At 44.8% G+C, this 17,434-nt stretch overlaps 1 protein-coding gene across 1 annotated transcript; it reads right to left on the minus strand.

Moving 5' to 3' along the window:
• Positions 1-1,387: 1,387 nt before the first annotated feature.
• On the minus strand, positions 1,388-17,132 carry LOC8039525 (cytochrome P450 3A7). The gene is made up of 4 exons (XM_040499410.2): positions 16,890-17,132; positions 13,511-13,700; positions 6,480-6,688; positions 1,388-2,415 (listed from the first exon to the last, which is right to left on the minus strand). Exons 1-4 carry the CDS (start codon positions 17,097-17,099, stop codon positions 1,489-1,491), a joined length of 1,536 nt encoding a protein of 511 aa, XP_040355344.1. The 5' UTR covers positions 17,100-17,132; the 3' UTR covers positions 1,388-1,488.
• Between the last annotated feature and the right edge of the window lie 302 nt (positions 17,133-17,434).

Consider the following 17,434-nt stretch of genomic DNA (forward strand, 5'->3'; position numbering starts at 1 on the left):
TTTAAACTTGGTTGTACAACGATTGTCCGTTGAAATGCCTTTCACTTTCACGAGCTCACTGGCTATAGTAGAACACAGGTACACGTGGACACCGCGCCACTGGCCAAGAAACACATTTATTGCGGTGTAATTTAAGTTATAAAAGCGAGCGTTTTGTTTCAGCCTCTCCTCTTAGATAGACACGAAGTCCTAGTGCATAAGTTTAAGAAGTGACAAAGTAGAGAGCGGTCGACATCCCATCTCCGACAGTTGGGAGAAACATCAGCTTTCGCCTTGGCCGCTTCAATGGATAATAACATAAATGCAAAAAATCCGCCAACCTTGATGTTTTTGCTCTGATTTATTTCAAGAATGCTTCCAAAGCGTATATTTTCTTCGTCAAAATAAAACAAAAAAATTAAACCCCAAACCCGCGTCTTAGTTCAGAATAAAACACTAATTTTTTTTAAAGTTATCGAGCTTTCTTATACTGCAGAATTGAGTGAAAATAGTGCTCTATAGCTACTTGCCGTACAATGTTTTTTTTTTCTTTGTTTGATCAAATTGACAAGTAATCACAAAATATGTTGCTGGGTATACTTCGTAAATAAATGAAGTTGCAGATTACTCCCACCCAAATGTAGATAGGCAATCATAAACTTGCTCGAAAAAGTAATGTATCAGAAGTGATCAGCTTCTTGTACCGAATTACTTACCCAGTATGCACAAAGGTGGCACGTTGTTCTTTATTGAAGAGGTTTGGACAGGACACAGAAATCTGGAAGTCGCGACGAACCGTTGGGAACGCACAATCGCCACTACAAACGAAAAGACTAAACAAACAAAAGTTGGCAGACGCCGCCAAATTTACAGATCGGGTTCGTTTATCTTGCTCAGAACGGAATGGCGGGCATAATTTTAATGCATCAAATGTGAGGCATCCGATACATAGCGAGCGGAATCCGGTGAGAGCGGATATTTCTTGCCTTTACGTCCTGTCCTAATAACACAGCATCTTCTTTTTTTGGGAAGGGGGCGTTGAAAGGTGGTTGCCAAAGTTGGCCGCGTACGATGTAGTCTTTTTGTACAAAATACACTTCGATAACGTAGATTTTAAGTTTTTCATTCTACATAATAATGTGTCAGCTTTTTTAAACTTCAACATTGCCTCTTACGCCGCGGCAATTGCAGTTTACCATCAGCATGAATCAGAATGCCGATAGGAGTCGCCCATTAAAACTATACGTGTGTTGGACATCTCATCATTAAGCCAAGACTAAAAATGTTTTTTTCACTCTTGATAACCTATTTTTGTGCTGGTATGTCCCGGCATCGACTATGGGACGCATTATAGATTATCGGATATTTATTAGCTCGTAAATAAACACACGACTATAAGGAAGTTACTTCACTTTCAGGTGACATATTTTTCGGGATATTAAAAGTGTAATGTCAACTGCAGATTGCAATAATTTATTCACTCGAGTGATTGCCTTACTGGTGTGCCTTTTATCTCACTTTAAGTCTAACATAGACACCTTGTTTCGGGTTAATATTTACGGAAGGGACAACCAGCTTCAGCGGATCTTGCGTGCGTTCGCACTGATAGATCTTGTACTTTCCAACTATTCTGCATACGGCAAACTTCAGTTCCAAGAGGGCGAATCTTTTCCCAATGCACTGTCTGGGTCCGAGTCCGAAAGGCAAATACGCGGCAGGATGGTGCTTCTCTCCCTCAGCGAACCTTTCCGGAAGGAACTTGAAGGGTTCATGCCAGAGTTCGGGGTCATGATGAATGTGCCACGTGGGAACAACGACGTTGACACCACCTGGAATGAAGTGTCCCATCAGCGTGGTGGTTGCTCTGCAGAGACGACTAATAAAGAACACCACGGGCGGGTACAACCTCAGCGTTTCGGAAATCACCATGTCCAGTCGCTTCAATTGCTGAACGCCGTCGTACGTAAGTTCCGCTTCTTCGGAGAACGTTTGCTGCATTTCGCTAAATATGCGGTCTTGTTCTTCGGGATATTTTGCAAGTAGGTGGATTATGAAAGCCAGTGCTGAAGCAGTCGTATCAAAGCCGGCAACCAAAAAACTAAAGCTGCTTGCCAGGATATGGCGGTCTTCAATGCGCATGACATGATTCCTTAACTTACGGGTTACGCCTTCGGCACACACTTGGGCGTCTAGCATGTGTTGTAAGATGTCTCCTGCATGGGGGGATGCTCCGCTACGACGAAGCTTGATTGTCTCGTGGAGAGCGGATGTGATTTCTGTCGTGACTCGGTAGTAGGTAGCAAAAGGGTACAGCCATTTTAGCACCTTTCGTAGGGCCGGAAAGCAAAAGCAATGTTCAATTATAGAGTCTTTGGCGCTCATAACCCCGAGGACTGAAGCCAAAAGTGGGTGAGAAGAGTTTTTGTGGCAGTTCACCTGTTGGGGAGAAGGAGATTTTTTAATACACTTTCAATATGACGTATACAGTTCTCAATGAAAATGGACCACGTGTACTTCGTTCAAGACACGGAAGCAACGGCGTCTTCCGAGGTTCTAGATAAAGCTGGATTTGACATTTTAAAACAATTACGCAAACTTAATCTATTTCATCCTATCATACTGATAGGTGCATATCAACTAGCAAAATACAAAAACGAAAAAAAGCATGTACTTTGAGTTTTAAAGGTACTAATTCGATTAAATTATACTTTATTGCTTCTATTTAGCTGTGTCATTCCCCATCACGGTTGCCTTTTTTTCTAAAAGCACGTTCGTTGCTGCTACTACGAGGGAGTAAATATTTGTAATATAAAATAACTAAGCTACGAGATGCATAGAGTTTTGAAGAAAAATTTAAAATCTATTGGGCTAAAGATGTATAAATAATAAATATAAGGCGAAATTCTGATAGAATGACGCTACCTAGCTTTCCATTTCGTTGTTTCTTTTTTTTTTTTTGTCTTCCTTCTTGACGCAACCGACCATTGTTCCGCCCTCGCCACGGCCGCCATCAGTTGGAACATAAGAGTTCTACGTATCCTATTCATATGCTCCATTTTACCTTACGATAGTCGAAAGGCGACGCTATAATCCATACAAGTCAATTCAATGTAATGTGCGTGTCACGTAACCTTTGAGAGGGGCGTGTCACGTTACCTTTGAGACATGCATTGTCACTTAATACACTAAATTGGCCGACATAGCCCGCAGCGTTCGCTACAATCCATCGCACTTTCAAACGAAGTATAGCGATCTCTAAATAAATGGATCGAATCGTATTGTCACCAGGCTACCCACATTAAAATATTACAATGGAAAAGTAGCGCAGTGATGCAGCACAGTCAACCAAGCACAACACCTTAAGAACCCAATGCGCCGATAAGTTAAGTTTTCACAAGCATTATGAACCACATCACTAAGTTAAAAACATTTATGATTTTTTGCATAATGCTCTATGGTGCCTCGAAGAAAATGCGGCAACCCACGGGCACTGTGGATACGGAGCTCGAGTACCACTAGTCGTTGAGATAAAGCCTCAGCGGTAATTGACGGCAACATTGACATGGCAAAAACGTGTTTAACGCGTTAGCATTAGAACACTCGTTTTGACGCAAACCCGGCGGTGTTTTTCGTTGATCAGTTGTCGCGTTACAGGAAGATTCAATGACGGATTCTTGGGACATCCGTTAGCATGACCCTTGGGAAACGCCGTACACATCCCCCTTCGGGAAACGCTAACACTGACTCCGTTGCGAGGCCAAAAAGAATCAGCAAGAAATAGAGAAAGCCAAAAGAAAAAAAGTGAAGGGGCCAGCGTTAGCCTTTCCCAAAGGGAATTGTGTTTGGCGTTTCCAAGCGTTATGCTAACGCATCCACGAAGAATCCGCCAATGAATCTTCCTGTATTTTTTTTTTCTTCTAATTTAGAACAATATAATGCAACCAGATTTTTTCGGATTTCGCATTACCCCTTTCCAAAAGTTCATCGAGAAATATAAAAAAAAAATTGAATTTGATTTCTTTTAAATGTCGAACGCTATTCGCACAATTTTGACTTTTGTGATATTTTGAAAACTTCCGGGAGTATTACAAACAAACTAACAACAGCTGAGCGCTAACTGTTGTGTTACAAGCAGAGTTGGCGGTAATGCGTTACAAGTAACAACGTTATCCTTAAAGCGTTACTTTTTTCGGTAACGAAGTAGCGTTCTCGTTACTTTTTCAAAACAGTAACGGGTAACGCCCTAACGTTACTTATTTCGAGTAACGTATAACGTAGTTACATTACTCGTTACTTTTTCTTACCAAAACTTAAAAAGAAATCACACTTTAATTTTTTCGTGGATTTAGGCGCCTAACTATTTGAATTCTTGAGTTCTCTGCGTTTTTCTTTGCGTTTTTTTTTCGTGTGTGTGTATTTAGGTGAAACGATGCAAAGGATAAAGTAATTATGTTCAGTTTCTGCGTGAACATTATGCTTCTTGAAATACGGCGCTTATGGATACCTGTATCGTCAAAACAGTAAAACGTGTTCATTCATAATTAAAAAAAGAGACGCAAAAATAACGTTCGTTGCCTTTTATCGGTAACGGAAACGGCAACGCGTTCCTTTTATTCTGAGGTAATGTAGGCCGGCAACACGTTCCCTTATTTTGCAAGTAACGAGTTCTGCTTTTCGTTACTTTTTTCGGTAACACCTACAACGCTGGTTACTAGTCAACAAAGCATGAAATACTCTGTGCAATATGTTTTTAGAATAATAATTTCAATAAAAGATCTGTTAAAAATCACCGAAAAATGTCTAAAAATGTTGAGGACTACGGCCGGGCGTCGGCCAGGCGAGGCGTAGGGCGATGGGGCGAGGGCGAGGCAAGTAACAGTTGAATATAAGTTGTATTAACGGGCGTATAAGAAAAGGAACGAGGCGCTGAGGCGCCGCGTGGTTCGGTCGGCCCAAAACAGAAGCCGACTGGGACACTTGTCCGGCCAGGCTTGACAGTAAGGATGAAGAGAACAGCGGGCCGTGGTAGGTGGCGCTAGTAGCTGGCTCCCAAAATGAGTTGCACAAAAGGCCAAGTTTGCCCATTTTATTCTACTTAAAATAAAAAAAAAAACTTAAATAAACAAAGTTTAGCAGCTTCTCGCGGGCCAGTCGGCGTGCTTTATTCATAAAAATATTAAGGTGATAGAAAACTTTATTTTTTAATCTTGCAGCCCTCAGTTACCTCTACGCGCGATTCGGAATAGATCCTCGTCCTCTTAGACGCGACTGTTCTTTTAGGAAAACAATAAACCTTTTTGCAAAAGTAAGGTACATTACGTTGCATGGACATGTTTTGCTACCCCAAAATATTTGAAAACAAAGTAGGCATGACAATCATATGACCCTCCTTATTTCAGCTCACCCTTCTTATATTTTGTGTCCTCATACGTCTGTATAAATTTAATTTTCTCACTCTTTGGTTCGTTTCAGTGTATTGTTCGTTGAGCAATGTAAGCAACAGGGTTGCCAGATTAAAAAAAGTGCTCGTGGCACCAAAGTTACATAGAAATTTCCAGTGATTTCTCCAAGCACTAAATGTGAGATAAACACGCCAATAAAAAAATTAAGCATCCGTATGCAGAACAAGTATTTAAAAAAAAAAACATAAATTAACTAAATCAGTTTCATGTACATATGCATATTTTTAACGAATTTTGCGATACAAGGCTGCTGGGGAACGAAATGAACCAGAGGAGCGCCATTGTCACCATGCTCGTTGCATATGCCACTTCAAGAGGGTTGGAAATAACAAAAAAGTGTTTTGCACGTAGGTTCTGCGCAGTGCATAGTGCATGCAGCGCAAAAAAAAGAATATATCTTCTTTAAAGATTTGGTAGTTAGGCAAAAGAAAATTGACCTGGAGGCATCTACGCTTCTTGAAAGAATAACAAAAATAATTGTTGCGCGTATTTTCGGGCGGAGTAATTTTATGAAATTCATATTTCTTGACCTGAAATATTCAATCCGTGACTCTACGGCTCTACTTAAATTGGGCGGCGGCTTGAGCTACTAAGGGATGGTTACTTTAACGCGGATCCGGTAGCCTTTTCGGTTGCTTGGTGTCACGAGGCATTTTTCCACAGATTGCACCAGATTTTTTCTGGTACCGTGGTTCATTTACCAGGACACCAAAGGCTCAGGATTTTCGCCAAATTTCTCCTATTCTGGCGACTTATTTAACCTTCTGGCTACATTCGTAAGCGGAGGGAACATCCCCTTCTGCCAAAAATACATCTGTAAAACGCGCGCACGCGCGCGCACGCACGCACGCACGCACGCACGCACGCACGCACGCACACACGCACGCACGCACGCACGCACACACACGCACAGACACACACACACACACACACACACACACACACACAGAGAAACACCTCACTTGCATTTATAAACATCATTTTAAAAATAGCCGGAGGAAAGCTGCATAGGGAAGTAGAATAAAATGATGTGTTTACCTGCCAACCTAATGCACTTTTTGTTATGACATCCATGGAAAAGCCTCGAGATACGCTGAGCATATCCACCACTCCTTCTTCGGCGACAGCTTCACCGAGCGCTCGCAGCATCTCGTCTGCGCAGTCGCTAATAATCTGTGTTGTCTTCTTAAGCTTGGTAGGGGTGAAGACAGGATTGAGGTATGACCGGACTTGCTTCCATTCTTCACCTGTGAATCCCCAAAAATAAAAGAAATCCAACGAGTATTAGATGGTTTTACTTGAAGGACCAGTGCTCAGAAATATATTTTCGTTGTAGCTCTAGTTGAAGCTTAACTTTATTATTGCACACTGGTCAGTTACCGCCAACACTGGTTAGAGTTGGCGGTAACGCCTTACAAGTAACAGCGTTACCGGTAACGGGTTAGTTTTTTGGTAACGTGTAACGTGCCTGTTATGTTTTCAAGACAGTAACGGGTAACATACTTAGGTACGTTACTTATTTTAAGTAACCTATAACGTAGTTACGTTACTCGTCACTTCCTCTTGCATGTACTTAACAAAAATTACACTTCAATATTTTTCGTGTTTTTTAGCGACAAGACATGTAAATTTGTGAGCTTTAGTGTTTTTTTCCGGTTTATTCTCATGAGTATTTACGTGAAACAGTAGAAAATATAAAGTTATGATACTCAGTTTCTTCATGAACAGAATGTTTCTTGTTATATGGCGCTTATGCATACGTGTATCGTCAAAACAGTAAAAATGTGTAAATTCATATTTAAAAAGTAACGAAAAAGTAACGTGCGTGACGTTTTATTCCTAAGCGTAATGTAATGCGTTCCTTTTATTTTGGAGTAATATAGCACGGTAACGCGTTACAGTTATTTGGAAGGCGAGTAACGTATTTATTTACTTTTTTCGGTAACTTCTGCAACACGGTTTGGTGTGAAGGTATTCGAAGAGACGTTCCACGGTTGATAGCAGCTGGTGGAACTGTAAGGCTGCACACTCTATTCAATAGAAAGAAGCGGCGTCAGCGATCTCTTTATCTGCCAGGACTTGGGGTACCCGCGATCTTGGGCCGAGATTTCATTACAGGCGAAAATATGACACTCGAATATTCTGGTGGCGGATACCGGCTGGGTCAACAACCAGAGCTGACTCCGTTTACCAGACGGGAGGACTGCATCCGTAACCCGCCCGGTGCAGCCCACTTCACCATGGTGCCGGACGTCTTGCCTGACGGAGCTGCAAGCCGTCCTGCAGTCTCTCACCGGTGTTAACGGAAACGCCTGGAAAGACTGACATTCTGCTGCTCTGCATTGAAACCGGTGACGTGCCGCCTCGGAGGTGCAACCCTCGACCGATCAGCGTCCACAAAAAGGCACTCCTAGATGCGGCGCTCGAGGAGATGATCGACACCGGTTCAGTACTTAAGTCGAAGAGCCCTTGGGTGTTCCCCGTTGTTCGCGCTCCGAAAAAAGACTGAACAGCCAGACGTGTGGATTACAGGAGGCTTAACGATGTGTCCGTACGAGACAGCTACCCTTTCCCCAACATTTACTCTGCGATGTACGTGCTCGGTAACTGGACCGTGTTTAGAACGCCGGATTGCAGTCACAGGTTTCATCAGATCGCAATTCACCCATCAGACGTTCCAAAAACTGCTTTTATTTGCCACAAAGCGTTTTTTTTTTTTAGTTCACCTGACTGTCGTTTGGCTTCTCTAACTCTCTAGCCAGTTTTCAGCGCCAGATGGATGTTGTACTCGGGAACTCGAAGTACGAACTTGCCATGACATACATGGATGTCGTGGCTGTTTTCTCGAGAACTATCGAGGAGCATGCCGATCACCTCCGCATCGTAGTTGAGCGCATGCGTAATGTTGACCTCACGATTCACCCCGGAAAGGTTCAGTTGGCCGCGCCCGAAATTAACCTTCCTGGATTCGTTGTGGATAACGGCACGCTCCGCCCAACGAAGATAAGTTGCGCGCGCTGACGGAATGCCCCAGCCCACATGACGTAAAGAGCCTACAATGATACCTGGGAATGATTGCAGTCTACAAGGGTTTCATTCCACACTGTTCCGAGATATCCCACCTTCCAAAAAAAACGCATCAAGTGGTGTTGGGCCGAACAACAACAAGAATGCTCATTCGCAGCCTTTTCAAAAGCCGCGTCTGAGAACTCTTGTTTAGAACTGTCAGACTTGAGAAAGCAATTCGTTCTGCAGACAGATACAAGAGGCCTTGGCCTGGGCGCTGTCTCGCTGCAGGAGTATGAGGGTGTGCTTCGGCCACTTGCTTTCACGACCCACACGCTAACTCCAGCCGAGCGTTACTACAGTGTCGCGGAACGAGATTGTCTCGCCATTATTCATGCTTTGAAGAGCTTCAACATGTAACTTGATGGCGCAACGTTGCAGATTCAATTAAAGCCCCTTCATATATCAAAAGTAGCGAAAGGTTCGTCGATGTACGAGGCACATGCAAGGTGCAGCACTTGGGGAGATCATGGCAGCACAGCGCAGTACTGAGCTAGATTTGAGACGCCATGTTCTCCCCAGATCTGGCGCGCGGCACGTGTCTCGAGCATTTCCACAACAATGAATGGCGCCACTTTTACCAGGATAGAGGGGCTTTAGATTCTATCTAATCACTTAGCGCTCTCATGGCTCGGAGGTTCTAAGAATCCAGCTGGATGCTTTGCTCGTTGGGCGCTTACGCTACATCAATACAACTACTCCATCATGTACCACCCGGTGTCAACCAACAAAATGCTGATGCGCTCTCTCGTGCTCCGCTTCTCGAGGAACACTCGAAAGATACCTCCTGTTTGGGGACCGTCGCGGCCTTGGCACGAGGATCCCCAGACTCACGGTGGGGTACATTGGTGAGCCGCGAGGAGCTTCGCAAGGCGCAGCTGGATGACGCACTCTGCCAACGCGTGTCCGCTTGGCTGGCAGAAAGAGGTACAATCGACCGCCCAAGTGACAAGGAGTTCGACTCCTACTTGATGAGCGACGACGGCCTCCTGCTACGCTACATCCCCCAAGCCGACGAGTATCTGGATGGCTCGGCGTTCCGGACCGTGACACCCCGCAAGCTACGTAAGCTTTTGATTGGATACATGCCTGACTCTGCCTTGGCAGGACACAGCAGTGGGAGCAAAACTTATGAAAAGCTATCCCGAATCGCTATCTGGTCAGGCATGAGGCAGGATGTGCTCCGATACGCTAGTTGCTGATCGGTGTGCCAGAAGACAAAACACCGCGGTGGTTTGCCCCCCCCCCCCTTCCCCCCCCCCCCCCCCCCCCCGGTATCATGCAACCAATCGTGGGTCAGAGCCTTTGGCAGATTTGTTGCTGTGATGTCATGGGCCCCTTCCCATGTAGTCCCCGCGGCAATCAGTACTTATTGGTGGTAACCAACCACTTTACAAAATGGGTTGAGCTGTTTTGTTTTTTTCAAGAAAGCTAGATTAGGCAAAAAATCTTGAACTCTCTGCTGGGAACATTCGCTCGGTTCGGCTCTCCAGCGCAGCTTGTATGCAATGATGCCTCCTACCTAACGAGTAAGGTGTTCGTGGTTACATGCGCGGTGCTGGAAATTAAACACCAAAGAACTTTCCCATACCACCCACAAGAAAACATCACGGAAAGGGTAAATCGGAACCTTAAGATGATGTTAGTGTAAGGACACGAAACTGCCGGAGCTGGCATTCGCAACCCGTACGACCACTAATCGGTTAACGGGTCTCACTCCCTCCCCAATTGAATTTCGGCAAGAAGCTTGCGTTTCCGCTTTTTAACAGCCTCCTTTCTATAGAGTCTGGGGGAAGGCGGCGTCCCTAGGTGAAGTTTGCAGAGGACCTGCGAAAGCGCTTCTCCGACACCTTTCGAGATGCCCAAAAGAAGCTAGACGTCACTCGAGTGCAGCAGGCGGAAGAGAACAACCAGGGGCGACGTGACCTGCAGTTCGAGGTGGTAGATTTTGTACTCCGGAGTACTCACCCACTGAGTGACGCCGCTGGAGGCTTCGCAGCCTCCATCACAAACAGGTGGGAAGGTCCGTTTCGCGCGCGTGAAAAGTGCTCACTAATCACTTACAAACTTGTTCAACGTGAGTCTCCTGAAGAAACCGGACCTGTTCATGTCACCGACCTTAAACTATTTTTTCAAGCAGAAGGCGAAGATTCCTCGCAGGACCGGAACAACACTGACAGCAGTCCCGTTCCGGAAAACCCCTTGTCTATACTAAGGCGACGGTATAACCTGCGACGTCGGTAACACCAAAAAGAGACAAACTTTTGTTCCTCCTTTTGTCTCCTCGGCTTCCTTTTTCTCGCATTTTTGGATTAGTTTTCTACTTCCATGGATCTGCCCCCTTTACTGAAGAGGGGAGGGGGGGGGGGGGGGGGGGGGGAGATCGTACGCCCGCCTCAGATCCGTTATTTCGAACTTTCTGAAAAGGGTGCAAAAATAATGTCAGGATCAACCCACAACTAAGCCCCCATGTCGTCTGCTTTCTTGTTTCTCCACGAAGATGGCTCGTGGGCGACACCGTCTCCACACTTCGTCATTGGAACGACATGGCGGCCGGGCTCGTGGTGAACCCGACCACCAAGGACGTCGGCGCATCAGGGTTGGCCTAAGGGACCGTGGACCGTGGCCACCCTCAACAGGACGGCCCCGCGGACCCGTCCTATGCCGCCGATGCAGCAGACGGCCACAACGAACCGTGCTCGATGAGCACACCTCTATCGGCTGGGAGTCCGACTTACGCTGGAGGGACCAGCCTCGACCAGATCTGGGTGGCACTCCGGCAAGCATCCCCGTGCCATTCTGCGGGCCAACCTTAGAGGATCACACCCCGCAGAGCCGGCTGTACTCTACACCGCAGAAGAGCTGCGCCTCCCCTGTCCACTCTGTGGGGTCCCCGAAATCTGTCGGGCGGACGCCGAACGTTTCGCGCACATCAACCAGCTCGACGAGCGCGAGCTCGAACGGGCCATCGAGCTCGTCCACCAGCGCTGACTGAACCTGCTGCGCCAGTTTGCACAGCAGCGCCTTCCACCCCTGACGCCCACAACGACGACACCGTCCTCGACGTGCCGGACGACGTGTGAGGGGTGAGGGGGGGGGGGGGGGGGGGGGGCACCCTGGCGGCTCCCCAGCCCAGTTGCCCGACTACGGGGCACAGGGGGCGAACCTTCCCGTGTGGCGGCTGAGTCAAGCCGGCCACGCGCACATCACGCACGCCGCCTTGATAAGGCGGATCAGAGGCAGCGCACCGGCAGTCGGTTCCTGAATTCCAGCGCCGCTGGTAACGATGTTAATGTATTGATAATTTCGTCCATGTCCAGTTAAATGTAGTTCTTGTTGAAATCACTGGCTATCTGTTATTCCTCCCGGTCGGGTATGCAGCAAGGCAAACCGACCACAAAGTTCAGCACAAATATCTTCATCGAAATGCAGCCATACTGACAGGATATTAAACGAAGGCCAGCTAGTGATTCGTTGGACCACCCTTCGCCTCGCGAAAGCTCATCATGTTGGAGCTGTCTGTCTGAGTCTAGAAACAACCGACTTGACTACAAAAAAAAAAAAAGAATTAACACCAAACATATATTAAATTTCAAACGAAAATACAGTTAGTGCGCAGGCGTTGCCTTCAATTTGAGTCGTCGATTAAGCCGTTTTCACCTTCATTTTGATTTTCCACCGCTGTAATCTTTTCCGTTTTCTGTCCGAATCATCAGTGAATGTCTTAATATAACTAATTGCATTTGAATCTATACGCAACCTATTGATTTATACTACTTACGCAAGTTTATTGGGGATGCGTTTTTTAACCAAAACAGATTTCTTAAAAAAAAAAAACGCATTAAAGCTACACTTATGAGGTGTGCAGGTAAGTTATACGGCCAGGGGGACATAGTATAGGGGGCTAATCGTAACGATCATTCGGCTAAGTAAATCTTTATAATTAACTTTTTAATTAGTAAAATAGACACATGGCTCCAATTAGAAATTGCACAAGTTCGAGTTCGACTAACTTCGACTTTTCGAACCTTCAACGTAACGTTCGACAAAGGTTCGACTGAAATTCGACTTTTGTGCGCATGCGCGAAGATTTGAAATCCAGTTTACTCCACCTGGCGGAGGAAAAGTGCAGTATTTGTTGGGTGTATTGAAATCGCTGGTTCACATTACTAACCAACGAAAGCTTTAAAAGCGCATTATTTCGCGTCTATTTAATGTAAAGATTGGTAAGCAGTAAAAAAATAAACTACTTTCTAAATTGTTTCTTTCCCAAAATTTGAAATGTTCGTGTAGAAGCCGGGCAACAGTGTCCATAATTCGAAGTTCTCCAAACTTTAGAGAAACGTCGAAGGTTTGGCGAACCAGTCGAACTTTGAGGTTCGACGTCAAAATCGAGGTTCGACAAAAGTTCTCGACACCCCCAGTAAGGAATACTTTGAGCGCGTGAGAAGGATAGTATTGCGCTGAAGGCACCACTCGTGCAATATGTACAAGGCTGTAGTTATCATAAGTGATCGAACAATCACGTCGGCGCGTTATCGCACTGGTAGCTTTGCTCCTGCCAGCACGGGTGGTAACTTTAATTCACTACTGCGCTTCTCAAGCACTCGGATTTTCTAAAAATGACTGATTTGTCTGTTTTCGATGACGCTCAGCAAGAGTCTAATGTGAACCATTTGTCTATTTTCACAAACTAGAAAGGTAATTAATTTTTTCACTCAATTAGCCGAATCATCATTCCGCTTATCCCCCTATACTATGTCCATCTCACCGTAAACTCGCCTACACAAACCCCGTAAGTGTAGCTTGCACGACTTTATTAAACAAATCTGTTTAGCTTAAAGGAAAAAAAAACACCCTCTATTAAATTTGGTTTTTGCAGGGGTATACCTCGTAAACAACCAGTTGCTGCTTTTTTTTCTTTTCTGCCTATTGTTGCTGCATGCATGTAGCTTCTAGAAATCCATCGATCCATGAAACCAACATTAATCAGCCATACTTACCTGCCAAGCCGAACAGGGAGCTTGTAAATGGCTCCACATCGACAGGAAAGTGAGGCCGGTCACAAAATAGGTCGGCTTCTTTCACGAGGCATTGCTTGATCAGTTCCACATTCGTAACTGATAGGCACGGTATGTCTCCCATGAAGTAGCCGAATACGTCGCCGTACTTCAGAATCCAGTCTTGTGTAACCTGCGCAGACGGCGAGTCTTTTCGAAGCGATTGCACGCTTGTCGGAACAATGAGTTTAATCTATCGACTTTAGCAGGAAACAACCATTTATTTGGAGAGACGGCTACCAGGAGCACTGTTCAGACATATATGCAACATATTTGAACTTACAATTCAAGCCTAAATATTAAGAGTTCGTTTCGCCCTTTAAAGCCTGTACAAAGCAGATACCGCTGTACTTTGTCTTGCTCTCCGTGTGTGTGTGTGTGTGTGTGTGTGTGCCAACATGTGTGTGTGTGTGTGTGTGCCAACATGTATGCGTGTGCGCATGTATCTTGGCGTACCAAAAAGTATTGTGCGTAACTCTTGCGGAAGGGTGATTGCAAGTGTCAGCGTGTACCTTTGCTTATACGTGCGCTGGTGTGCGTGTGTGTCTGCGCGCGTCTGTACGTGGATTTTTGCTTGTGCGTCTGTGCCTGCCGATTTCGGTGACAATTAAATACGCGTTACATATATTCGTGTATGGAAGGGGGCGTGGGTTTGTGTGTGTGTGCGTGGAATTGTGTTCGTGTGCATATATAGGTTTATGTGTGTGTGCATCAGCGTGGTCTGTGTGTGTGCGTGGGCTATTTTTATAGGGAAGCTCATGCTTTTTTGTTTATGCACATCAGCATGCAGAAGACTGTGTGCGTTCATGTGACTCTGATTGCATCTGTGTACGTCGGTGCACATCTTTGCCCGTGATTAATTGTTTCTCTGCAAGAGTGAGTGTGATTATATGTGCCTTGATGTGAACATGTGTGAATCTGTTTGTGTAAGCCTATCTTTGCTCGTTGCGGTGTCCGTGTTTACGTGTTAATACATACCTGCATGGGTGTCTAAAAGCATCTGGGTGTGTTTCTGTGGCGTGTGTAGGTGTTTATGTCTGATTTTGCGCAAGTTAGTGCGGTCTCCTTGAATCAGCACTTGTACCAGCGTTGGGGAGTATGTGAGTTTGGCTGTGTTTGTATACATGTTTGTCAGTCCATGTTCACTTGTCTTTGCCCTGTTTGTTTGTGCGCGAAATAGGCAAGGCAATCCTGTCATTAATGTGAATATACTTTATATCACTGAAGCTTTTTGCCAGTATGAGGTTACCGCTTTTTAAGGCACCCAGATTTATCCTTACATGAGGCAGCCAATGTACTTGTATTTGTTGACATCGCGTGCACAATGCGTCTTGTAGTACAGTGTAATCTTCGATTATTTCTTTCTATATTTTCCCTTCTAACCGCTAAATACCTAAAGCAACGAACTTAGCGTGGTGTAATAAATCAAGCACGCTTATTTGTAAGTTGATGTAAGCCGTGTTTTGACCTAAAGCTACACTGCATAGGTGACAATCTAGAAAACGCGAATTCTGCGTTCAGGCTGTTTTGTACAGTGCAATGTATCCGGGATCGTTGTTTAACACTGTTTCCCAATAGTCGGACTCGATGCCAAGGGGGGTCGCGACGGATTCAGCAGAGGGTTGCGAAGCGTCCCAGGAACCTGACTTTTCTGCATCCGGGGAAGCGATTAAAACAGTAGATGTCGCAGCTCAACATCGAGTAGGAACTGAAAGTTGCGATTTTCGTACTCCGTCCTCGTCTTCGGAAACGGTGTTCTAACTCTAGGTGTGCCTCATCAGAAACGTTTCGCTACTAATTTCACCCAGACTCATTATTTTCAACTTGCAAAATTATGAACGTATCTCGATTATATGAATACCATCTAATCATATCATTTTGTTTAACATCGCATCAAGTTTTATGTCTTTGATTCATATATAAATTTTAACCCGTAATATAACCACCTCCGCACCCGGTACTCAGACAAATGGAAAGTCTCTCATAATACAAGTTACAATTTGCAATATCTCCGTTATAACCAAGAAACATTACTCAATAAACACCATATAGATAGTATTAATATTTACAGTTTAGATCAGAAATCACTACATACTTTGTATAAAATATAGGACGTCTGAAAAGCCGAGTCTCGATATAAAATGGGGCGCAAAAATCGGTTTCCGATTTTTGCGGCAGATTTAGATTGAGTCTTGGCATTTCGTGAATTCTGTGTTTCATAAGTGGGTTTTACCATGTAAAATTACAAGGCGTAGCTCCCTTCCTTTAAAAAAAAATAATAGGGCCAAAAAACTTGCCAGGGTCAACGGCGGACGGCAACACACAGGACTGAGTCAAGTGGCGGGGCGTGTTTGGCGCAAGTATTGATAGATGGCGTCAGGAGCAGCGCCGGAAGGTGTAGCCTCCAGGGAAAGAAAGCAGACGACACGCAGACAAAATCCGTCGGCAGTAGAAGCGCCATCGTTCTGCAACTGCGTTTTGTTTTTAATTTTGTTACTTTAAGTTTTTGTTATCATTTTCCGCCTTTAATTTTAAAGCAAAGGTACATACAAAAATATTATGTTCATTTTAATGGACAGCGGTCGTCGCGAGCAGTATATATATATATATATATATATATATATATATATATATATATATATATATATATATATATATATATTAATGCAAGCCGGAACAAGAACGTAGCGCCATCTATTGAATAACGGGCCAAATGCGTCTCGCCACTCGACTTGATTGTCTGCGTCGCTGTCCTTCGTTGAACCTGACAAGTTTTTTGGCCCTTAATTTTACAGAAAGAAAACATTGCTACGTGCAGGCGCCGATTTTTACTGCCTATTTTAAGTAAAGTCTCGGCATTCCAGGGAACCCATATGTACAGTTTCACGTAAACCGTTTAGCTAATACTTTCTCTCTATATGTTACCTTGATATTTTTTGCTGCATCTCAGTCACCATCTCCGAACACTCGGGGCCCGAACCTTGTCAAGCCAACAAAAAGTGGCTTTTTCTTCCTCTGATCCGGCATCTGTACATCCAGAGGCCAATAAAAGCATTTGATTTGGTTCGAACTAACATGCTCACTTTAAACATTAGGTGCAGTCATTCCGGCTGGCATGCGTTTTCTTTTTCTTTTCAAAATCGTTTCTAGCCCAGCTGATTCACACTGACTATATTATTGTCAAATTAAATTTCACCGCAAAGCTCGCCATTTTTTGTATTTATGATGTTTCGCAGGGTGGCAGAGTTTGTTAAGCACTGCATTGTTTAAAATATATAATTAATTCGGTAATAAATAATTATCAGAAAGACGGAGAACTCACCCCGAGAGGATCCCTCTTCATCTGTATCATATTACCCGCGAGAAGATCGGGTTTTGGACCCGGAATGCCCAGGTTCAAGAAGAAGCGATGCTCGCGGCGTCTGTCAAGGACCCATAGAAAAAGCAACGCAACCACGAAAAGAGCCACAACTATCACAGCCGTCAATGGTGTCACGCTCATTGCCTGCAACAATACTTCTTTGGTGCACATATTCCCACTTGTTAGTTGACGAGTTAAGTTCCAGCCGATGTGGTGGTGTTCACAGCCGGGACGTACGTCTGCTTCAGCTTTCTGAGATCGAAGCAACGCTCTGCACCACTGCGAAAGTAAGAGGAAACAATCCGGTTCTTGTTATTAACGAGGACGCGAGAGTTCGGTGACGCAAAGTTCGGCCTTCGAGTAATTTGCGTATTACGATGCCGCTCATTTAGCTCAAGGTAACAGGATAATAGCACGCAAGATTTTTCTCATCAACGGCGCTTTTTTTTTCCTTCTTCGAGGGACACCAAAACTGCCTAAAAATGTTTTTTTCAGGAGATTTACTA

This window comes from Ixodes scapularis, unplaced genomic scaffold (genome assembly GCF_016920785.2).
Source record: "Ixodes scapularis isolate PalLabHiFi unplaced genomic scaffold, ASM1692078v2 PGA_scaffold3__209_contigs__length_174095766, whole genome shotgun sequence".
NCBI classification, from domain to species: Eukaryota; Metazoa; Arthropoda; class Arachnida; order Ixodida; family Ixodidae; genus Ixodes; species Ixodes scapularis.

Excerpts from the sequence above, each read along its gene's own strand:
- LOC8039525 (XM_040499410.2), bottom strand. The coding sequence starts at position 17,099 with ATGTGCACCAAAGAAGTATTGTTGCAGGCAATGAGCGTGACACCATTG. Across the intron at positions 6,689-13,510 it reads CTCCCTGTTCGGCTTGGCAG|GTGAAGAATGGAAGCAAGTC; the intron begins GTAAGTATGGCT and ends GGGGATTCACAG. Across the intron at positions 2,416-6,479 it reads AAAGTGCATTAGGTTGGCAG|GTGAACTGCCACAAAAACTC; the intron begins GTAAACACATCA and ends TCTCCCCAACAG.